The sequence below is a fragment of the Oryza glaberrima genome, chromosome 1 (genome assembly GCF_000147395.1).
Source record: "Oryza glaberrima chromosome 1, OglaRS2, whole genome shotgun sequence".
NCBI lineage: Eukaryota > Viridiplantae > Streptophyta > Magnoliopsida > Poales > Poaceae > Oryza > Oryza glaberrima.
Genome location: NC_068326.1, coordinates 31,666,316 through 31,689,572, shown reverse-complemented (window position 1 = coordinate 31,689,572; position 23,257 = coordinate 31,666,316). Strand labels below are relative to the sequence as shown.

The following is a 23,257-nucleotide window of genomic DNA, read 5'->3' as shown; positions in this document are numbered from 1 at the left end:
TGACACTTTTGCCATGTGGGTGTCTATCTTGCGGACACGGATCCTCTAACTTTACATGGTAAAGTCACGGTGTGACTTTCAGACCATCTCCACCATCCAACTCATCCGACGGAGGACGTCCCTGCGGATGCTGCTTCCTGGCCATTAATGCCATTTGATTCCTGATGGCCTGATTCTACCTAAAGATTAATCTAAATAATACTACATGAGATTAGTTCAGTAACTAAAAATTACCTGCCACTTTGTGTGCTAAGTTATTTTGTATTTTGGTGATTAAAATTTATAAAGGTTGTAATTTGTTATTATATGAAATACTAAGTTGGTATTCACACAAAGAAATAGGACATTGAAATTACTATGGAACAACTGAAATTTAAGCAAATAATTGTGTGAAACAACAGAAATTTAATAATTGTGTACCAATCAGCTTCTTTCATTAACTGAGTCAACTAAAAAATCATATCAAAATTTGGTGTTAAAACAAACTAATCACATGCACTGATTGTACAATTGTTTTTTGATAATGCTAATTACAGTAGTTAGTCTTCACATGGAATCGGCAACTTAATTAGCACATAAAGTGACAAGTAATTATTTTTTTTTCAGTACCAGACTAATCTCATGTACTAGTATTGGAGTATTGTTTAGATTCATTAATCGTTGAGTAGAATCAGCAAACAAATACTAGCATTAATGGCCAGGAAGCAGCATCCGCAAGGACGTCCTCCGTTGGATGAGTTGACCGGTGGAGATGGTCTGAAAGTCACACCGTGACTTTACCATGTAAAGTCAGAGGATCCGCATCCCTATCCTGCGGCCCTGTCGTTTCACCAGATTTTATGCCAGTTCCTTTCTTCTACGAGGACCATGGTCATGTGCAGTTTCACCACACATGTTTCGTATTGGCACATGCACCGGCTGCCCCCCTGGATCGCCTTGATAATCTGCACAAGTTCCAACTCTAAATAAGAAAAGAAAAAGGTGTAACACAAGTGGCTAGATCATTGCTTGTGTACCTAGAAAAAAAAGCAGGAAGGATCAAAATACATACAAAACCAAAAGGGAGAGATTTCTGATCAAAATAGAGCTCGACTGTCCAAGCTTCTGCAACTTGCCTCAATCATACATCAGTGCTGATGTAACATACCCTGCCAATTGGCACGAAACAAAGGGCAGGACCACGTTGTTTAACTGAACCAACAATTTTCAGTTTGCTCGAGTTACCTAATGTAATTTTTTCTTACTTTATTCAATGAATTGAATGCTGTCAGGTGCTGATCGTTAAAAAAGGAGTTTAGGATGTGTTTAGTTCATGTTAAAATTGAAAGTTTGGTTGAAATTGAAACGATGTGACGGAAAAGTTGAAAGTTTGTGTGTGTAGAAAAGTTTTTGATGTGATAGAAAAGTTGAAAGTTTAAAGAAAAAAATTGGAACTAAACTTGGCCTAATCTGAAGGCCGAAACGGTGCGAGCAGCAGCAGCAGGAGGCTGACAGGTGACAGCCACAGCGCCGGATACGTGGCTAGGTGAGGAGAGCGTGAGGCTGGCTAGCGATCATAACAATGGAAATCTTCCACTAAACTATGACTAAAATACATATTCTCCACCAAGAAGGAATCGATGAAATGGAAGCAGGCCGGCCGGTGCGATCTTTGGCTACATGTGCTGCCCACAAATACATCGGCATGGTCGCAACGACAGATCCAATTTGGTGCCTCATAGACTAACATATCTCGCAACTCACATGCTTTCATACACTACTGTCTTCAACTCTGGAGTACAGATCTCTTTGTATCGATTGCCTATTTGCCTGATTGTCTCACATGGACGCTGTGTATATATATAACAATGGACTTGATCGAATAACATCCTCACTAATCACTTCTCAGTTCTCATCATTGTTCAGACAGTTCAGTAGCTTCTCTCCTCAGCTAAACACACAGCAATGAGATCTGTCAGCATTTCTGTCTACTTCCTGATCATCTCTGCCTTGCTACTTCTGCATTGCTTCCTAAGCCTGCAGACAGCAAGATTGCCTCGTGATGATTGGGCATCGGAAGAGAGGTTTCAGTCAAGGAAGCTCCTGCAGAATGTGCTGATCACAAGTTCAGAGAATCCACAGCTGTTCCTTGAAGCAGCATTACTAGTGGATAACAAGAGCAAGAAGCAGCCTGACGTCGAGGCGACCGAGAGCCTGAAGAAGGAGACGCCAAGCAAGGCCAACCCGATTCAGAATTAGTCAATTAGCAAGTGCAGATTATGACTCCGGTTGGAGACTGATGTGAAGTCTTTGTAGACTGAAGGCTGTATAGAGGGATTTTTGTATGCCGTTCTTCTAACTGAAACCATTCGATTCATCATTGTTTGATACTAGTATATAAAGCTAGACAGAAAAAGAGATTTTGTTTCCCTATTTCCATTTGTTTGCATCTTTTTCAGTCACACTCAACTTTATCAGCCCGTCAGGTCCATTGAAAGAGGTTGGTTTGGAAATGCATATTGAGCCCTGTACTGTTTCTTTTGTTCCGATACAGATATGCAAACAAAGTGAACATGGACCATGAATCCTACGGGAGAAGATGTGCCATCCTTATGCCTGCAAACTTGGCTGCAAATATCCTGTTCCATTATGCTACAGTGATCTTTATTCCCACACAACCATAAAAAGATAAAAATGACCTATTTGATGAGCCCACTTGCCAATTATCGTAGCTTTTGTAAAAAGGCAGGCACTTGTATGATAAGGCACATATGTTAAGGCGTTAGGAATCAATGAATCATTGCACTGAACTTTTTTTTGAGAACTATTGCACTGACCGAATATACATTTGTCCGTATCCGGTCCTCTCCAACCTAAAGCATAGTCTGTAGTACTAGTTCTCTACCGTCACGATCTACTCCTATTTGTTAATGAATTTGGGGCATATGAATTCCACGTGTATTCCAAAATTTCTCCTCAACAAAAAAGAAGCACTCCTTGCGTTCACTGTTCAGTGATTTTTAAACAGTCCAAAAATACGGGAAGTTTGGACTGCGCGATTTGCAGAAGAAATTACCAACTGGGCTGGCTTGATACGCAAAGTTGGCCCAGTAAGAATCTGGGCTTGAGGCCGTCGATTCTCAATAATGTAGCCCAATAACGCAAGGCCCATCTCTCACGTTATATACTCCCCCCTCTGTTCGAACCCTTGTTGACGCTGTAGGTTTCCCATTCCCGCCGCCGCCGCCACCGACGCCGCCGCCGACGATCCCATGGCTCCCGTTAAGAAGACGGTGGAAAACCTAAGCTTTTATTTGGTTTTGAAAGTTCTTGCTGTGTGGCATTGTCTCTTGGTGTGGGCGTTTGATCGATGGGTGGGGTGTTCGCGGTGTTTTGCAGAAGAAGAACGCGGAGGGGATCAACAACAAGCTGCAGTTGGTGATGAAGAGCGGCAAGTACACCCTCGGCTACAAGACCGTCCTCAAGACCCTCCGCAACTCCAAAGGTAGCTCTTTGATTCGTTTCCTAGTCACCGCTCTAGCTTCATTCGTTCATCAGTCAAGCCTGGTACATATAGTGTGATAAATCTAAATCATTTGGAATTGGGGGTGGGGTGGGGGGCTGTAAATTTTCGGGGAACACATCTTATTATGTTATATTCCAGAGTATAGCATGGATCTTGGGCAGTTTTGCCATGACAGAAAGTTGCCCTCTGTCGTTTGGATGTTGTCATTTTTACTCATGTGGATGTCAGAATGGGACTGGAGTTTGGCTCTTCGGCTTGCCCTTTTTGTGTCTTAGAGATGAATGCAGCGCCCAACAACAATTCATCTTTCCTTGCTGGTGTTCTCCTTGATCAAGTCTAGGGGACTAAGTGAGATTGAAACATTTACTGCGTCACTGACTCACCGTTGCTTGTATGCGCATCACTAGTTGTTTCTACTATAACTTACAATAATGTAAATGTCCTCAGTTGAGAGAACTTTTGTCAGCCGTATAGTAATTTTTAGCATGGTAATTCATGAAATAAAACTGCAGGCTTTTTCATTTTATAACAAGTTTATCCAATCAGACATGTTCAGGTGATTAGGATGCTATTGCCATGTTTGTATGATTGTCCACGGTGAAGTTGCTAGTTGGCACAAGGGACTGAAGTTTGGCCCTTTGGCTTTCCTTTCTCGGCCTTAGGGATGAATGCAGTACCCAACAGCAATATAGTTTCTTTTCCTTACATAAATTTCCAGACACTCCCTTGTTATCTGGGAAAGTAAGGAGCTGAAACATTTTGTCTTACCTTTTTACATAGATATTTGATGTGGTCAGTTCATGCGTTTTCTTATGTTATTTCTATGAGTTAAAATCGTCCTATTTCCAGTTTATGATTACCTTGCTGTTTTTTTTGTAGTGGGCAGTAGGTGTTTAATTTTCACAACCATATCTTTATCTGGGGAATTCATGCATCTTGAAAGACTGTTCCTTCTGTGAATGATATACAGTCTTGCTTCTGGTCACCATGATTGTGTTGCAAGGAATTAATCATTAAAGTGTTCATCATTATGGTGCTATACGAATCTACCTTTTTCACCATGGAATTTCTCTTCCAATGCTTAGTAGAAATTTCTATATCAGCTTATTCATCAATGTGCTACCTTCTTGATACCCTGTTTATCCATTGGGTCCTGATACTTTCACAATCTGTTTTGAATCTTCAGGGAAGCTAGTTATCGTTGCAAACAACTGCCCTCCACTTAGGAAGTCTGAAATTGAGTACTATGCTATGCTGGGAAAAGTTAGTGTGTATCACTTCAATGGAAGTAAGATTACTCTTCATTCACTGAACCACACATGATAGCTGCATGGCTTTCTTTTTTGCATTAATTTATGCCTGTGCATGCATTAGCCTGTTTATAATTTGATTCGTCAATTTCAACCTCTCAAATAGGCTAACCGTTATGTGTTGGTTAATTCAGACAATGTTGATCTTGGCACTGCCTGCGGCAAGTACTACCGAGTGTGCTGTCTCAGTGTCGTCGATCCTGGTTAGTTTCAGTGACTTCAATCTTTGAACCTTTCCTTCCGCATCCATATGAACTCTCCATTTCCGTTCTTTTTTTCATTTGAAAACACCAATAATGCTTCTCTTGTAATCCAGGTGACTCGGATATTACCAAGCAATTACCTGAGAGTCATTGATGTGCATGCATTGGCCTTGTGACCGATCTTATCTTCACTTTTTGCTCACATGAAAAAGATATATATCTTCATACGGTGTTCTTGTGAAGTTGCGATACATTGATGAACCAAACCTGGCACACTTCAATAGCATCGCCTAGTTTTGCTCTGCTAAGCATCTGTCAACGGTAAAGGTAGGAGTGAAATGTATGTAGGATTTGGAGGTAATGGGAAAAAAATGGTGCAATCTGTTTTACTTTCCGAGTATTCTCAGGCTGTCATGCATGAAGTAAATTTAATTAGATGACAAGCAGTTTCAAAATCCAACATTGTCTTGATGCGCGGTGTTGGCTGCAGCTATAGATGGCCAAAAGGCCCGAGGCCCGACGGCCCGGCCCATGGCACGGCGTTTAGGCTCGGCCCAAGCACGGCACGGCCCGTCAAGGGTTGGGCCTGTGCCGGCCCGGCCCGACCACCGGGCCGTGCCTGGGCCTCTCCGCCGGCACGTTGGGCCGGCACGGCACGGCACGATGGGTCGCATGCTAGGCCCGACACATAAACAATAGGGAGTAAAAATAGACATTATATGCCACGGTCGAAAGAATAGGGACGTAAAATAGACTTATTTACATATATATATATCAGCCCAAAGAGGAGGGACAAAAAATAGACTTATTTTCACTACATATATGTCACAGCCAAAAGTGGAGGACGGAAAATAGACTTATTTTCGCTAGATTATGTCACAGCCCAAAGAGGAGGGACAGAAATAGACTTATTTAAAAAAAAGGCCCAAAGAGGAGGGACGTAAAATAGACTTATTTACATATATATATATCAGCCTAAAGAGGAGGGACAAAAAATAGACTTATTTTCACTACATATATGTCACAGCCAAAAGTGGAGGACGGAAAATAGACTTATTTTCGCTAGATTATGTCACAGCCCAAAGAGGAGGGACAGAAATAGACTTATTTAAAAAAAAGGCACGATGGGCCACCCGCGCCTTCGGGCCGTGCCTAGGCCGGGCCGTGCCGGGCGGGCCTTTTGGCCATCTATAGCTGCAGCAGATGATCAAAGCCATGAAGAAATGAACTTGTCCCGCCCGCGATCGAAAACGCCCGTAGTTGCGCGCCTGCAAATCCAACTTCGCGTGCGGTGTGCCTTGCGTGTATGTGACCACCGTCTCGGAGACTCGGAGTACGTACCCTACGCCACTGGTACGGCGTAAATAATCGCAAAACCCACGCGCTCGCGGGTGTCGCCGAACCGGAAGCAGCGCGCGCATCGTCGTTGGGTCGCGGTCGCGGCTAAGCCGTTTCCTCAGCTTCCACGCACTCTCTCGATCGGGTCGCTGCCGCTGATTTGCCCAAGTAGATTCGGACTCTCGAATCCTAGTCGGATCCAGCCGCGCGCGCAACACGGACGCCCGGGTGTTATATTTTCCGGTCGACTTACGCCAATCACCAAGTCGCGCGTACGCACGGTCGCGGGGGCAGCCTGCATGGGGACCGTGTCATCCAGCAGCCGCCGCCGTGCGGCCGGGAGCCAACCAAGCAGCAGCAGCTGGGTGAAGGCGCTCGACGTGGAGAACGACGATGAGGAGGCGGCGGCACGCGCGGACGCGGACGCGGACGCGCACGCGCTCGAGGCGAAGGGCGACAAGCTGATGTCGCAGGCGAGGCGGGAGCTGCACGGCGTCTGGTCTTACGTCTCGCGGCCCTTCATTGTCGCTGCCAGAGCGCGCTTCTACTTCCACAAGGCCGCCGAAACCTTCGTGCTCGCCAACAGCTTTGAGTCTCTCTCTCTCTCTCTCTCTCTCTCTCTCTCCGTACTCCTCTCTACGTACGCCAACCAATCGCGTCCTCCGTGTTTTGCACATTTAGATCAGGTTGTTTTACTTATTTCAGCAGTGTTTTAGTAAGATTTCGTTCCAAAAGAATTAAATTGGTAATGTATACCTCAAGTTTATTTGCTCAAATTGAACGCATTGCCTCATTTGGAGGACGTTTTTTTTTTCGGTTCTCTATAAGATGGTTGTAGAATTACTGCACTGTGAATGCGCTTCAACGATGCGAATCAAATTACTTTTCCATAGTAGGTTGCTAAACATTGTGTGACTCTTTTTCAGGGAGGAAACCGGCGGCTGCACACCATGAACATGCCGTTTGTTGCATGAAGGTCAGTGTGTAATATGGCTTACGCGACTTTTAATTTCTTTCATTGCTAAAACCGCTCTAGACACATCTTTTGATGATACATTCTTAATTTATGTTCTTCCAATATTTCAGATTGGGCGATCAGGTAGGCTCAGAGCGGCATTTGCGCTCTTCGAGGCTGGAAAATGCTACATGAAAGTTCTTGAACCTGGTAAACACGACACGTGAAACCCTCACGCACGCTCTCTACTTCTTAACATCTACTGTACTAACTTTCACCACGTAGTAAGTATATATTCGCTAACCATCGTCATATGAAAAATCTCTTGACTTTCTATAGATGATGAGGAGATGACGAGCAGAACGGTGAGCGACCTGGAAAAATCCCTTCGCATGTTTGTCTTGGAGAACGAATTGGTAATGGCCGCAGAAGTCTGCGTGGAGCTAGCCAACTCGTATGCCATGCTGAAACAGTGGGAAAAGGCTAGGGAGTACAGAGAAAAAGCGGCAGAATTCCACGCAAAGACGAGTGATGCGTTGTTCGACACTTCCACTGTTTATTACTACCTCCATATTTATTTTATTTTAATGTATGACACTGTTGACTTTTTATTTAATGTTTGACCATTCGTCTTATTCAAAAAATTCATGCAATTATCATTTATTTTATTATGACTTGATTCGTCATCAAATATTCTTTAAGCACGATATAAATATTTTTATATTTGCACAAAATTTTTTAAATAAAACGAATGGTCAAACGTTGGTCGAAAAGTCAACGACGTCATACATTAAAATACGGAGAGAGTATATCTGTATATGTAGGATGTCGACTGTCAAATTGTGAGATGCCAAGAGGATCAATATATATATATTTTTGAAATCTAAGCCAGCCGAGCTGGTTTTATATTCAGAAGGAAAACACTGTACAGATGTCACATATATCCCATACATCGGATTCCAGAGTTGCACTGTTCCAGAGATGGCGTTGTTCGATCATATATCCCATACATCGTAATCACACGGGGTTTGCTCGAGCTGCTGCGCCCTCAAGAAGACGGATGCGGCAGCTGACAAGGCTTCCTATGGCACGGCAGTAGCGAACACCTTGCTCGTTGGGGTTGGGGCCACTCCCATAATAATCCTTGGCTTGTAAGAAGCAATGCACTGCTGCGTGCAACTCTCTCTGTTCCTCGTGGAACTCAGCTAGCTCCTTGCAACATGTGGCAGCCGATTGCATATCATTGTTCTTGGCGAACAACGAGACCGCCTTCTGCAGAGCAAGCTTGATGGCCGCCACCTCCCCCTCGTCTGCATTAATTAATCACCAGATGAGTAAATAGTAGATTAGCTAACTATTGACTATTAACACATATTAAAGTTAACCTATATAATATCACTACTAAAAAAAATACATCGAAGTTGACGCTATAGATACCGGAACAGTTAAAACTGATACATATAGTGTTTTTCCTATTTCTGTGGATACGAAAATACAGCACCAAAACCTTTCAAAAACTATAGATGTCGGTTCTAAATAAAAACCAATACCTATACTATAAATACATACATACATACATACATACACACACACAGATATATATATATATATATATATATATATATATATATATATATATATATTATAGGTGGTAGTTTTTATATTATAAATATTGGTTTAAAAAAACTGAGCGGAGCCTAGCGACTGATCAACATGCATATATCCACTATTAAACTTGTTCTAAGAAGGAAACTAATCAGATAATTAACATTGCTAATTCTAAGTGGAGACTAATTCACGACACGATTCACTGACCTGCATTGTCCTGGATCTTCCTGTAGCATCTCGCTGAAGCGAGGAGCGCTACAGCTGCGACCAATTCTGCAGGTGGCGATCTTCTCTTGAGCCTCTGGATGGCTTCGTTGCCGAATGCTGCCGCTGCTTTTCTCCCTGCATATATAAATCAAATCAGATCAACGGAAGATCGGCAAGTAATCATCGATGATGTTACAAATCAATTAATGTTCGATCCAATCGATCGACGTTGAAGCAGTAACATACAGTTCTTGGCGAGGACGTAGGAGAGACTGGCCATCCTGAAGTCCTCGGCGATGGCGAAGGCCGTGTCGTGCTTGAACGAAGTGAACCACCAGCTTGAGGCTCGCCGGTGGCCCCTCGCCATGAGGCGGTCGCCGCGCGCCTCGAGCTCGTCCGGCTCTAGCCCCTCCTCCTCGAACATCGCCGGCTCGTACGCCGGCGCCGCCTCCTCCTCCTCCTCGCCGCCGCGCCGCGTGATCGGTTCGTAGCCGCGGCGGCGAATGCGGAACTGCAGCAGGGACGCCATGTTCATTCCGGCAACGTCGACGGCGACCACGGCGTACGTACGTCGGAGGCGAGGGGTTCGACGGCCCGCTAATCAGTTGCACCCGGACTCGTGTGCTAACGTTCGATCGATGATGGTCGCGTACTTGTATAAAGGCGGTTCATAAACGACCAAACGACAATCTGCTTCGGAATCGGAGTGCATAAATAAAATCGGGGGTTTGCCATCGCCGCGCGTACTCGCAAACAAAACATCTGTGGTCTATTGTATATAAACTTCGGTCCCATAGTATATGAACTTTAGGTGGTATTTAGATCCAGAGATGTTGAAGAATGAACTCCTCCACCAGGGAACCGTAAGGCTCCCCTTTGTGAGTTCGGCCGGGGGCAGCGGGTGAGATTCGAGGGCTTGGTGAGTGGAGCTGTGTGATCTCGAGGGGTTAGGCCCCTCCAAGACGATGAAACAAAAGAGGTTTATACAGGTTCGGGCCGCTGAGAAGCGTAATACCCTACTCCTGTGCATGATTGATTGAATGTAGAACGCAAGTGCTTGGGGTTGCGAGACCCAAGCGCCAGTTCGCTCGGAAGTCCCCCCCGCCACCACTAGGCCTGGACCTCCTTTTATACCTCATGGGGTTGCCACATTGGCCCAACAACCTAACCTAACTCCGGTGGAGAAGTATTATAATCTTTGCATTAAATGCATGTCTTGTCTCTTGACTTGGGAAGCCAAGCACACGTCGTTTGAATGATGGGGTCTGTCAAATCTTGCCGCCTGACACGGGGGTGCCCCTGTTAGTCACCATTTAATGGGTGAAGACTTCTGGGCTCCTATTACACCGGGAAACGGGAGCCTTGCTTTGACCAGAGCGGGAGGACCGACTCCGGTTGGGATAAGAGGATGAGAACCTCTCACCATCATTATTTGATGGGATATGTCAGGTTGCACGTCGCCTGATACACGCGATGGTGCGCCTGACATCTTGGGTCCCATCAGTCATTCGACCGGTCACAGACCGGTTGAGTGCACTGCACACCGCATTAAATGCGGCGTGGCGCGACCGCTCGGGTCGCCATAAATGCGGGTAGGTGGGCACCTGGAGGCGGACACCTAACCCACCGTACGTGGTGACCTAGAGAGGGGGTCGGAGGAGCCCGACCCCTAGTCACGGGAGGGGGCGGCCGCCGCCCGACCTCGGGCCCGATCCCCCCTCAGGGGAGAGCCACGTGGCGCCTAGGGCGGCCTTCTCCCTCTAGTCTCGGCCAGGGAGTGGCCGCCGCCCTACCTCAGACCCGACCCCCCTCGTGGGAGGGCCACGTGGCATTGGAGGGCAGCCTCCTCCATCCAGTCTCTGGGAAGAAGTGGCCGCCGTCCTACCTTGGGCCTAACTCCCCTCGGGGGAGGGCCACGTGGCATCGGGGGGCAGCCTCCTCCGACTAGTCTTTGGGGATGGAGTGGCCGCCACCCCACCTCGGGCCTGACTCCCCTCGGGGGAGGGCCACGTGGCATCGGGGGGCAGCCTCCTCCCTCTAAACCTGATACCCCCGGGCCCATATCACCGACAAGAGACTTAACTTTAGTCTATGTATTTAGACACTAATTTAGAGTATTAAATATAGAGCCTGTTTGGGGGAGCTTTAGATACTGAGAAGCAGCTGTTTGATAGCCAGTTTCTGAGAATCTGGAAAAGCTCTGAAACCCAGCTTCTCTAGCTTTAGTTCACTTTTCAGAACAGAAGCTGTGGATTGTTTGGGGCAGCTTCTAGCAGAAGCCGCTTTTGGGAAAAGCTGCAGCTGGGACAAGCTCCCCAAACTGGGCCATAGACTACTTACAAAACTAATTACATAAATAAAAGCTAATTTGCGTGACAAATTTTTTAAGCCTAATTAATTCATAATTAGAGATTGTTTACTGTAGCATCACATAGGCTAATCATGGATTAATTAGGCTCAATAGATTCGTCTTGCGAATTAGTCCAAGATTATGGATGGGTTTTATTAATAGTCTACGTTTAATATTTATAATTAGTGTCCAAACATCCGATGTGATAGGAATTTAAAAGTTTTAGTCCCATCTAAACAGGGTATAAGACTTCACTTGTAATACAATGATGCACTGGTTGCGTATTCCAAAAAACATCTATGATCTATCTGTTTCAGAGCACGCAGTTGTGTAAACGAGAAAGGTCCGGAGGTCTTCTGGCTAGCTCCACAAAATGGTGGGCTAGATGACCTGGTTTGGAGCCTCACCCTTCTAATTACTCCTTTCGTTTCGCAATGTAAGTCATTCTAGTATTTCCCACGTTCATAGTGATATTAATGAGTCTAGACATATATATCTATCTAGATTTATTAACATCAATATAAATGTGGAAAATGCTAGAATGACTTACATTGTAAAACAGAGGAAGCATTTAATATTAGGTCATTACCTAACATTTATGTCGTGTAAACGATCACCGCGTCGCAGAGTCGCATCATTTAGGCGATCCAAAAGAGAGGCCGAGGGGACGAGCCAAGAGCGACTGGTTGCTGGCGCGCGCGGGGGCGGTTCAGCCGTTTCATTGGGTGGGCTCGGGCTTGGCAACTGACAACGTCAGGGTCGGCGCTTTACCGCGACTCGCAAAGTAATGTACATAAATGTAGCGTGTAAAGCATTGTTACATGTACTACAATAATCTTCACCATTTAATTTAGCTAGATATAAGTTATAAAAAATCTAGATACACTCATAATATGACATATCCTAGTAAGAAAGAATTTAGTAATAAAAAATTAGTACGTATAGCTTTTTTCTAGATTGTCCATCTGCCTACTTGCCTACATCGTTTTGATATCACATTTAACTCCGTAGTTTCGTTTATATTTATGCTTATAAACGAAAATTGTAAAAAAATTTTGTGTGCAGCTGTGTAGATTTTCATTAGGATTGATGTAGCAGAGCATTCCCTTTTTATGGACTGGATTCGAAGTGTGGTTTGCATGTTCAAGTCCAGATATGGAATGTGCTGAGACTTTGTATGCACGGACTTGAATTTTCGTACTCGCACAATTTTGAACATCTGCAATTGACATCTCGTTATGGTATACTGTAGCCTAATAGCAGAGTACTGTTGTTTGAACGAACCCTTGCTGCCGGAGTGCCGGTCTTAAGATTTTTGCTCTTAGGATTTAGTGAAGAATCATGCAGAATTCAGTATTTTATTATATTTTTTTTTCATTTTACTGTGATGACATGCTGGTCACACTCACACATGGTTTGCATGCCAGGACTCGCTGAAACACAGTTTAACCATAAAGTGGGTATTCACTATAGGGGTGGGCGTTAAGTTTACTCCGTTAATTCGGCTCGGTTTCAACGGTTTAATAGAAATTCGGTTTTCTAGTTATGGCAACTGAAGAATCTATAAAGAAAAAAGAACACCGAGCCGATTAAACCGAGTAACTTTGGTTCGGTTGTTCAGTGTTACCGAACAAACCATTGGAACACGTTGCGATAAGACTGAACAGAAGCAGAAGGGTGATGCCCGAAAAAACCGACACTTCGGTTTTGTTCGGCTTGTGGTCTTCGGGGATTTTTTGCCCACCCCTATTCATTGAGATCAACATGTTGTACTAATTGTTGTAGCATGGGGAAAACACCATCCCCTGATTCGGTCGAAGACGCATAACAAGGAAAGTGAGTTCGAGTTTGGCAGGCTGCTTAAGTGAATTTTCCACATAACAACCTGCAACTGGGAATTTTCATTTGCCTAAAAGGGCCCGTTCCAAGGATAATTTATTCGAGCAAAGATCACTTGCTCGAATCAGCATCACTAACAATATCAAGTCATCAAACAAACATAATAAAACATCCGACGCCTCGAGAGAAGAATATTGGAGACATTGTTGGGCCTTTAGCTTGCCAGTCAACTTCAGCCTGAGATGTGCCCGTCAAACCACTCGAAGGCGGCGACCAGATGTGTTACATATTCATGAGACTTGACAAAAATGGCTAAAGATCTACAATATCTAAAATATTCTTAATTCATACTCATGTGAATCTAGTTTCCAGAATGTACACTAGATTCACACTTTCATCTTAAGCGTGGAAATACATAGCAAAATACACATTCAAATCAGATTTGCTTTCAAATAAATTCAGCAAGCTAGTACTTAGCATATGGCTATCAAAGTAGGCATTAATCATGTGTAAATATGCACCTCATTGCCATTCATGGCAGCAAGGAGATCATTCTCAAATCTCATCATAATTTAAAGGTAAATTTTAGCATTTAGGAGAATAAACACAAGTCTATACTCAACACATATCCACATACCGCTCATAACCGCGAGCACGGCTAATCGATTAGCTTTTAGACTCCGCAAAGTTTGTACAGCTTTACCCACATGATGTGAATCGCTCTAGTTTGTCCGGTACCCGTCGGTACCACCATACTCTACACATTGAGTGGGTCTAGAGGTCACAACGAGGCTTTTACATTAAGTCTTGTTTAATCCTTGCATGAGCACGATGAGTGTTGTTCCACACTAAGTCTAGAATCTTAATGTCATTATATTGGGGGGTCTTTACCAATATAACGTCATAGGCAAGCCGGTACGGTCGCTTCCTGTGTGGCACTCAACGTTGTAAGTGTGGCGGAACATTACAGTCGTCCCCTCATGCAGAACAGTACAGTCATTCCCTACCAAACCATAAATAAAAGTGAGGCGGAATGTTACAGCCGTCCCCTCATAAACATCATACACATAAAAGGCGGATCGGTACAGTCGTCCCCTTTGCAATTTACATAAACACAAATAGCCCTACAGTTCACTCGTAGGCACTATCACTACTACAACGGCCTTCTAAATGTAAGGTTAGACAAACACTTAACATAATAGGCCAAGGTCGCCCCATAATAACACATGTGGATGTACGGTAAACATAATGAACAGACATTGAGTGACGTTCTTAGATCGGTTTGGGCGCACTCTCCCCCATCGGTACACAACTAATCACCATATGTGCACCACTTGAGGCCCAAACCTAAAATCCATGTTTTCCATCATTTTATTTGTCAAAGTCACAAGTATTAAAGTTCTGTCCAGATCATTTTAAAATCAATTTTCATGTTTGTAATGAGCCCATAATGACAAGGAAGACCATTCTAACCATGGCTAAGCATTATAGCAATCTAGTGACATCAAAACTCATTATAGTCATATTGTTCCTAAGGTTATGAATGATGGATATGGATATATGTGGGGTTAAGGTGTTAATGCAAATAATAGGAGTTTGTCTAACAAGTTTAGCAAAATTTTAATTTATTAGTGTACAATCGACATGCAAGATTTACAAACATTTTCAATAACCTCCAAACATAGGTTCAAAGTGATCAAAAGAGATAGGGAGGTGGGACTTGCCTTGTAACTGGAAAATGTCAGCACCTAAATCACTTCTTCACCGTTTAAGCAATCATCTATACAAAGTACACGTTATGCAATTAAACACCGAAATATGCGAAAAATCCAAAATGCTCTAAAATGCATGATTTGTGCACAGTGGGTTGGTATTGGTATAAGATGAATTTAGGTGAAAGAATTTCTTGTTTTATCTCTTTTTATTTGGGAGTTATGAATTTTAAAAGTTTGCTTGGTATAGGGTAGTGCCTAAGTATTATAAAATATTTTTGCAAAGTGACTTTTATTAGATTTGACTTCTCAGGAGTATAGAGATGTTTTTTTCTAAGACTAACACATTTGGTTTCACAATTTTTGGAGTTAATATGAATTCTTTATGCATTTTACAAGTTATAACGTGTTGTAGGTGTATATTATGTTTGAGTGGGTTAGATAGTCAAGACGAGTGAAGTGACAAGGAGCCAAGAGATAGGATAGCGTGCTCGAGTTCTAGCACAAGTGTTCGACTCGGGCAATCAAAGTTGAGGGAAAGTACCATTGAGCAAATAATGTATTTTAGAAAAGTATCCAGGGACCACCTCAACTACTCTAACCAGCTGGCACTAGATGTCACTTGGGGACCACTAGAATGTACCAATATGCCCCTAGGGTCATGAACTTTATAAGGGTAATATGGTAACTTCATGTAAGCCTATAATGGCAAACTTGTAAATCTTGGGAGTACAGTTGAGCAGTATTTAAGCCGACCGGGTCCTGTAGCAAGACCAAGATGAGAAAAATACTTCTACTCACTTGGAATTTGTCTGTCGTCATGACCTTAGGGCACGACTACTACTATTAGGGAGTAATAGCCATTAGAGTAGTTCACTAAACACAATATCTATAATATGTAGAGTAGTTGCCATTCAGTTTAGAGCATTTTCAGACAAGTAAAAATTCAGTTTATTGCAGAGTAAAACTAAATCACTCAGGTTTACTCAAAAATACCAGCCTACCCCCTAAATTGATTTTGTTTAATCATTCAAAAATTAAAGAAAATCGACCAACCTATATTACAACGTTGCACTAATCTGAATTCAAGTCAACATTGCACTAAAAAATGGTTTTGCTGGCTCTCTGCCAGGTATATCAATGTTAAACATTTTTTTGAAGGAAAAACAGAATGATTGTGCCTTTTCATTAAATATAACGGGAGAAAAATACAACCCTAGGATAAGAAAGAGAAAAACTCTATTACAATGTTGCACAATTTAATTCAAACATCGCACTAAACAATAGCTTTGCTGGCTCTCTACCAGGTATATCAATAGTCTGACAGGAGGGGTCAAACATTTTTTTAAGGATAAACAGAAAGACTATGCCTTTTCATTAAATATAATAAGAAAGGAAAAACTCTATACCCTATACCCCTATATAGTATAGTAGTGTGAGGCAAAAAGTTCACGTAAGCAGAAATATGTTTCAAAAAATATTTTAAGCAGAAAACCATCTCTTCAAATTTAGGTAGAAAGTTGGAGCTTCTGTTTAAAAAGTTTGGAGTTAACATTCTGATGCTCTTCTAAAGAACTGGAGAGAACTGGTAAATTCAAGTAAAGAACTGGAGAGAACATTGAAAAAAATTTCTCCAGCACTACCCTGCATTCATAATCAGCCCTCAGTAAAGCTGGGCCAAGTGTCCTCAAATTTTCAATTCCACTATTACTCCCTCCATTAAAAAAATGTAAGGTATATTTTTTGTTGTCACCAACACCAAATAGGAATTAACTCTTCCCTATGCAATAAACTAAGAAACTATATGTATCATAGCAACTAATGAGTATTAAAATAACTGCTTGGCTTCCAATCAACAGTTAATTTAATATATGAAGACTAAAAAAATTCCCAACTCTTTTGAAAAAAAACTCAAAAAATGAAATATACTCAACACTTTTGCATGGAGGGATCAATAAACCACAAGTCCACAACTGCTAGCCCTCAGAACATGAGCCTATCCACAAGACGTATATAATTCATAATACCAAGACATTAATTCATATCCATTGCCAACACTTCGGTGCCATACATCCAAAAATATCATCCACTACATATGCATTCACAAAATCAACAGGACATAAACCACCACGTTAGTAGGTTACAAGACATCTCATATAATGCACTGAAAATCTGAAATCATGATAATCATACATCCACTATATACATTCAGTCCAAAGAGCTTCTCAAGCTTTTCTCACCGAGCAGAGAACTGAAAATCTGAAATCATGATAATCATACATCCACTATATACATTCAGTCCAAAGAGCTTCTCAAGCTTTTCTCACCGAGCAAAGAGTGTTGAATTAAGTAATACTTGAAAAACTCGAATGCCTCACAACCTCGTTCAATTTCAGCTTATTTATCCTTAAGGAATAATCAAATTATCAATTTGTAGATATCTTAGTGTTTTGTAAGTCTTTAATCAGCTATTGCCCACATCAGGGTCATGGTAGCCCCTTCCACCACAAGAACATGGCACCTAAAATATCAATTAATAGGGTGGCTAAATGCGCGCAAAGAAGCGCTCCAACTCCTGGGTGTTTTGTAAGTTTAGTCAGTTATCGGCCACCACAAGAATATGGCACCTAAAATATCAATGAATAGGGAGGCTAAATGCGCGCAAAGAAGCACTCCAACTCCTGCAGCGACCACCACAAGAATATGGCACCTAAAATATCAATGAAAAGAAGCGCTCCAACTCCTGCAACGGCCACCACAAGAATATGTCACCTAAAATATCAATGAATAGGGATGCTAAATGCACGCAAAGAAGCGCTCGAACTCCTGCAGCAGGTATCTCTTGATAGCAAAGAATAGCATTTTTGAAACAGAGTTGTCCAGCAGATTTACCAAGTTATCCCTAAGTATAGTGGACGAGGATCCCTTCTTTCTTCCCAATCAATAAGGTAAACCCAGGGTAAGCCTAGCACAAAGTTAGTAGTAAAGTTGGAGAAACCACCTTGACAATCAACCACTTTACCCACTTTCTCCAAGTTGCCAACCACTTTACCCACTTTCTCCAAGTTGTTGTGCACTTCCTTTCCTTTGCTTCGAATTTACAAGAGAGCAGAAACAATGCAGTATAACTAGAAATTGATGCACCTATGCTGAAAATCATAGTCAGTCCAGAACATGTTTTTTTTATTATCTGGATTTGTCTGACTCTAAATGTCAGAAACTCCTTGATGAAGCTGATTCCATAATTTATTTGACCACATCATGTGGCATTCCCGCCAATAGCTCTTTTATCAGCCACTTCTTGACAGGCAATGACATCGAGAAAAGTGTGCTCTTTAATTCATTGAAAAGTTCCAGTTGATTAGTCACATCTCGAGCTTCCTGTTGCCCAGTTGGCTTCTTAAGTTCCTATTGCATAACATCAAATGACAAAATGTTTAGCCAAAACATCAACTGAGTTTGAAACCTTTAGGACCACACTGTGAGCAGTGTCAAGATGTTTAGCCGAAACAACCCTAAGATGCATGCCCTGTGACTTAAACCAGCCATCATTGTCTTTTAGAGCTTGGTGTGCATTGGTCCAATCTTGTAATACCATGACTGCATTAGGCCCCTCAATAGCAACTAATGGTAGCTCTCCATAAGGAAGAAATGCTAACTTGAGGTGAATATAATCAAACTCAGGATCCAGAGAGTGCACGAGGAGGGTTCGTAGTGTGGTGTCGGCACCTAGGAGGTTGAGGAAAGATAGGTCGACGTCGCTGGTAGGATGTACTGTTAGCTTGGCAAGGAGGGCATGGAGATCATTGATTTCTTTCATCTTTTTCACTTAGAACCTATTGGATGGAAACCTGAATAAGATCCATATTTTGTTGGCATTTAAGGTAGAAATTTGAACAAGGGTATCCTGAGAAAGGGAATAACATTGTACTCATTTTAATTTCTTATTCAATTTCAATGTTTAAGTTTGAACTAAAAGAAATCAGATTCGAATGTTTTCCTAGTTGAATGAATTCTATAATAAATAAAATGCATCTCAGACCAATACCATCATAGTTGAGTCTGTCAACAGTACAGATTACATGTAATGATGAATAAAATTCAAGCTGTTGTTAATAGACTACTTAAAAGCTCTCACTCAAGAAGGGGATAACAAGATGAACAAGTCAACAAGAGTATAATAGAAATAATAAAAAGAAACTCTACCTACACAGATTATACCGGCTACAGCGGCTGAAATGCCGAATTGGGAAGAGGCGAAGAGGTTGGAGTTGTACCTGCAGCTGGTATGGAAGGTGGCGAATGCAGGGTGCGCACCCAAGACAAAATTGTTGTAACTTGCAAGACCACGAAGAGGCTGAGGCCAATGCCGATGTCGAGGCAGCGGGGCAGAGGCTGACAGTGACGGGTTTCTTTCGCGGTGCGGAAGAAGCCGACGCCCTGGAGGTGGCGTGGAAGAGCCCGAGGCCGGCGGCGAGGAGGAGCCTGCCCGAGGCCGACGTAGAGCGCCGTCGTGGAAGAGCCCGAGGCTGACGGCAATCAGCGACGCTGAGGGCAGCCTACGACGGAGTCCTTGTTCTTATCACGGCGCCCTGGAAACGGCGGCGAGGAGCCCGAGGACGACGGCGAGCGCCGCGGAAGAGCCCGAAACCGACGTAGAACCGAGGCGGCGAGGGAGAGGTCGAAGGCGCTCTTGTACTTATCGTTGTCGAGCGGGGAAGAATCCCAAGTCACGGGAGCGGCGAGGAGTAGTCCACGGCCGAATGCGAGAGGAGGCGCCGGACTTACGCGGGTAGGACGATTTTGGTGTGGTGGGGTTTGTGAGGTCACGACTCACGACACATTTATTCAAGTAGTCGGTGGCCAGAACGTGGAAATGAAATAATACGAACTATAGAAACATTGATTGGAAATTGGTAATTTGGAAATTCGAAACTCAAATGGAAATTTAGGATGCTAGTAGTATTGCTATACAAAGAGCAAACAACAGAAAATGGGGTTGCATTGCGGTGGACATTTCATCATTCTAAACAGGATTGAAGTTGCTCTGCTTGAGAGAAAAAAACAAAAATGATATATTTGAAGCAGTTGATAGAAAGACAATCCACTGCAACTCAAGTAGACTATCTAGAAACCGTTCATCTCCAGTAGATATGTTCGTCTCTTCATCAGCGCCTTCACAGCAAATCTGAAAGGTTCATCGAATGCACTTGAAACAAAAGCTTCAGTTTCCTTCCGACTGCTGTGACCACCAATGCCTCCATCATTGGAGGGTTTGATCACAACCAGGGTGGCACCTTGCAATGTCATGCCACCAGGTAGCTCAAGGTATGGGGCATATTTCAGCTTCATGTTGCAGGCTGGGACCTGAGTTCTATTGGAACATGCTGAGGCTGACAGTTTGTTTTCTCTAAACTCTCTAAGCTGCTCCATCCCCATGTACAATGTCCCTTGCCCATCGGCATCTGCTAAAACCAAGCTCCTCAACGTCGGATGGTCCTTGATAATTGACCGGAGAAGATAGTGTCTTGTTGATGCAGCAATCAAAGAGCTGATAGTCCACACGACACGAAGTTTAAGCCCGCCATTGGTATAGAAAGATTCTGGCATGCTTCCATTATCCTCTACCGACGACTCATGCTCTGCGCCTATAGGCTTGCGATCGACCAGGGTACCTCCCAGAATCACACAATTCCGAAGTGTGCTACCATACTCAGCCCTCCACTTAAGCAGAAAACCCTCCTCGGTCCCAACATCTCCCGAGGGAAGCTCCACCCGGAGATTCCAGACATCAGAGAAATTCCTAAGCACATGTACCGGTGAATGCTGCGCAAGCGGGAACAACGGCCTGCCCGTGCCATTCAGGTTGCGCATACTGTGGAATGGCTTGACGATTGTGAATAGCATAAGCTTAAAGAAATGGGAGAAGATGTTCTTTGGCTTCGCCGAAGACAGGTTGAGAGCATCATCAGCATCACCATCTGTGGCCACGACACGGTCAATCTTGACATACACATCGGAAACCAGAGGAACAAGTCCGCTGAACCGCTTCGACACGGCAGCGCAGCGGCCAAGCGAACGCACGTCCTCCAGCTTGTTCAGAATCAGGAGGACAACTGGATCCGGCAGGCAGTCGAATTGGTCGAACTCCGGAGCCGGGTCTGCGTGGATTCGAGCCCTGGGATGCATTGTCCAACTCAAAGGTGAGCACCTCTTTATTCCCACGACAAATCAAGGATTCCCTCTTCTGCTACGGCTTGGTGTAAACACTTCTGCTCTTGAAATGAATCGTCCAGCCAACTGAACAGCCCGTTCGAAATTGAAGCGATTTCCTGAAACAAACGCAACAGTAAGGTACGGACATAAAATTCCGCAGGGAATTACCATGATGAACTGAATAAATCAACATGAATCACACAAAATCGATGGCAGCCAACGTGCTGAACAGACAATTCCCCATACCAAATGCTTAAAATTGATAATAATAATGCTTCTGGGCGACCAGAAGAGCTCAACTGCAACAGGGATTACAGCTCCACAGCATAAAAAAACCAAAGTAATCCAAGAAGAAAGTACCTCAAGGCCACCACGAGCCTGCCGTCGAGCAGCTTCGCGGCACCCTTCCCAGAAATCCTCTCTTCCGCCGGATCCAACTCCGGCGAGCCCGCCGCAGCTTGGAAAAACCACCCCCAAGAAGCTCCAGGAACACCACCAACCCCCCTCTGGGAGACACGGGGAAGCGAATCCGCGCGAGGGGGAGGGTTTAGAGGGGAGCAAGGAGGCGTCTCGGCTCGAGGGGAATTTGTGCTTCGAGACTCGACTACTCGAGAGGCGGTTTCTATAGCGTAGCGAGAAGCGTGCCGCTACCACCACTCCACCAGCAGCTCAGCTCGACGCCGCTTTAATATTCGCCCTTCCCACGGAGGTAACGGCCGCTCCCGGAGTCGGTAACGGCGTCTCGGGGAGGGATAGGCTCGAGAGGTGGGCCCCACCGAGCAGCGACCCGGTCCGCGACTTGCGCGTGCGTTTTGGGCGGCTTTGCACGCCGGCTGGTCGGCAAGTCTCGGATTGGTTACTCTTCTGTTTGTTCCTTTTTTGTGTGTGTGGCCAATTTTAATTTCATTTTTGTTTTGCACAACTTGTGGTTACAATAACGCTTGGAGAAAAAAAAACGCAGTAAGACTGTCTCTAACAAGTGACCCATAAGGACACCTAAATCCAAAATAGGTCTCCGATAGTACATTTCAGTCTTCAACAGAGTACCTATACGGAAGACCCATTTTGCGTGCTATAAGAGGCATAACCTAAATTTGAGTATCCTCTCTCCTGAAGACCTATTTACAGTAAGGGTTCTTTTTTAGGTTTTATTGTTGGAGAAGACCAAAAATAGATATTGAACTATTTGGCTGTAGCGCTATGTAAATGTGAAATGGGTCTTGTATTTTGGGTTTTATTGTTAGAGATAGCCTAATGAAGCCTTTGGAGCTTGGATCATCTTACGACGACGTGCGCATCGATGTTTTTTTAGTTTTTATATAAGCTTTTCCACCATGCGTCCATTTCACCAAGCATACCGTGCGTGCACAGAAACGAATACCTTACTCACCCTCACACGTACTACTACTTAGTGGTTCGGTTCAGGTCCACTCTGTGGATGATTACGAGTCGGTGGCCGTGCTCCCATAGCCCCGTGCCACGAGAGCCACAAGATCAACGGACAGTGGCAGGGGCAAGTGAACCACCACCCCCAACACACGCGCACGTCAAGGCCGTAGCATCACCCCCACCCCCCGTGTCGCCACACCGCCACGGTGGAAGCCGGGGATTGTGGCGCGTCGTGACGGCTTTTTGTCGCTTCGGAGCCTCGGATGGCGAAGCCTCGCTTTCCGCCCGTCCGTCCCGGCCCGCACGCACCGCACACATATGGGACCAGAATCCCCCCCATTCCTCCGTCTCCGTGCGACCTTTGCCTGTCAATTCCACTGTAGCTGGGGACAACCACTCACCCGGTGCGTGCCTGCTTGCCTTGGTTGGTGCATTTTTCCTGCACAGTGAACACCGTGACGACGGAGCGGCCAGTTGCCCAGTTGGATCGATCACAACCCGCGTGCGCCGCGCAGTACCCGGCATATGATATGACACGGTCTTAGAGCATCCCAGCAGCTCCTCTATCTAGTTATCCATCCGATATTTAAAGTATGGAGGAGAAAAACAGTGCTCCAGCAGAGTC

At 44.2% G+C, this 23,257-nt stretch overlaps 3 protein-coding genes across 3 annotated transcripts; 2 read left to right on the top strand and 1 right to left on the bottom strand.

Annotated features, from left to right (window-relative positions):
- Nucleotides 1–3,215: 3,215 nt before the first annotated feature.
- Nucleotides 3,216–5,482, top strand: LOC127755382 (60S ribosomal protein L30-like). The gene is made up of 5 exons (XM_052281053.1): nt 3,216–3,272; nt 3,379–3,484; nt 4,692–4,793; nt 4,950–5,018; nt 5,132–5,482. Exons 1-5 carry the CDS (start codon nt 3,252–3,254, stop codon nt 5,170–5,172), a joined length of 339 nt encoding a protein of 112 aa, XP_052137013.1. The 5' UTR covers nt 3,216–3,251; the 3' UTR covers nt 5,173–5,482.
- Nucleotides 5,483–6,655: 1,173 nt separating this feature from the next.
- On the top strand, nt 6,656–8,328 carry LOC127755499 (uncharacterized). Its single transcript, XM_052281205.1, has 5 exons — nt 6,656–6,948; nt 7,287–7,332; nt 7,443–7,521; nt 7,651–7,865; nt 8,275–8,328. The coding sequence occupies exons 1-5, from the start codon at nt 6,656–6,658 to the stop codon at nt 8,326–8,328; spliced, it is 687 nt and encodes a 228-aa protein (XP_052137165.1).
- Nucleotides 8,329–19,947: 11,619 nt separating this feature from the next.
- On the bottom strand, nt 19,948–21,905 carry LOC127760533 (F-box protein At4g18380-like). Its single transcript, XM_052284815.1, has 2 exons — nt 21,604–21,905; nt 19,948–21,359 (listed from the first exon to the last, which is right to left on the bottom strand). The coding sequence occupies exon 2, from the start codon at nt 21,214–21,216 to the stop codon at nt 20,155–20,157; it is 1,062 nt and encodes a 353-aa protein (XP_052140775.1). The 5' UTR covers nt 21,217–21,359; nt 21,604–21,905; the 3' UTR covers nt 19,948–20,154.
- Nucleotides 21,906–23,257: the final 1,352 nt, after the last annotated feature.

Bases quoted from the DNA above. Each gene is read 5' to 3' on its own strand.
- LOC127760533 (XM_052284815.1), bottom strand. From the start codon at position 21,216: ATGCATCCCAGGGCTCGAATCCACGCAGACCCGGCTCCGGAGTTCGAC.
- LOC127755382 (XM_052281053.1), top strand. From the start codon at position 3,252: ATGGCTCCCGTTAAGAAGACG. The intron at 3,485-4,691 runs GTAGCTCTTTGA...TTGAATCTTCAG, and splicing joins GACCCTCCGCAACTCCAAAG to GGAAGCTAGTTATCGTTGCA. The intron at 5,019-5,131 runs GTTAGTTTCAGT...CTTGTAATCCAG, and splicing joins TCTCAGTGTCGTCGATCCTG to GTGACTCGGATATTACCAAG.
- LOC127755499 (XM_052281205.1), top strand. From the start codon at position 6,656: ATGGGGACCGTGTCATCCAGCAGCCGCCGCCGTGCGGCCGGGAGCCAA. The intron at 7,333-7,442 runs GTCAGTGTGTAA...CCAATATTTCAG, and splicing joins ATGCCGTTTGTTGCATGAAG to ATTGGGCGATCAGGTAGGCT. The intron at 7,866-8,274 runs GTTTATTACTAC...ATCGGATTCCAG, and splicing joins CGTTGTTCGACACTTCCACT to AGTTGCACTGTTCCAGAGAT.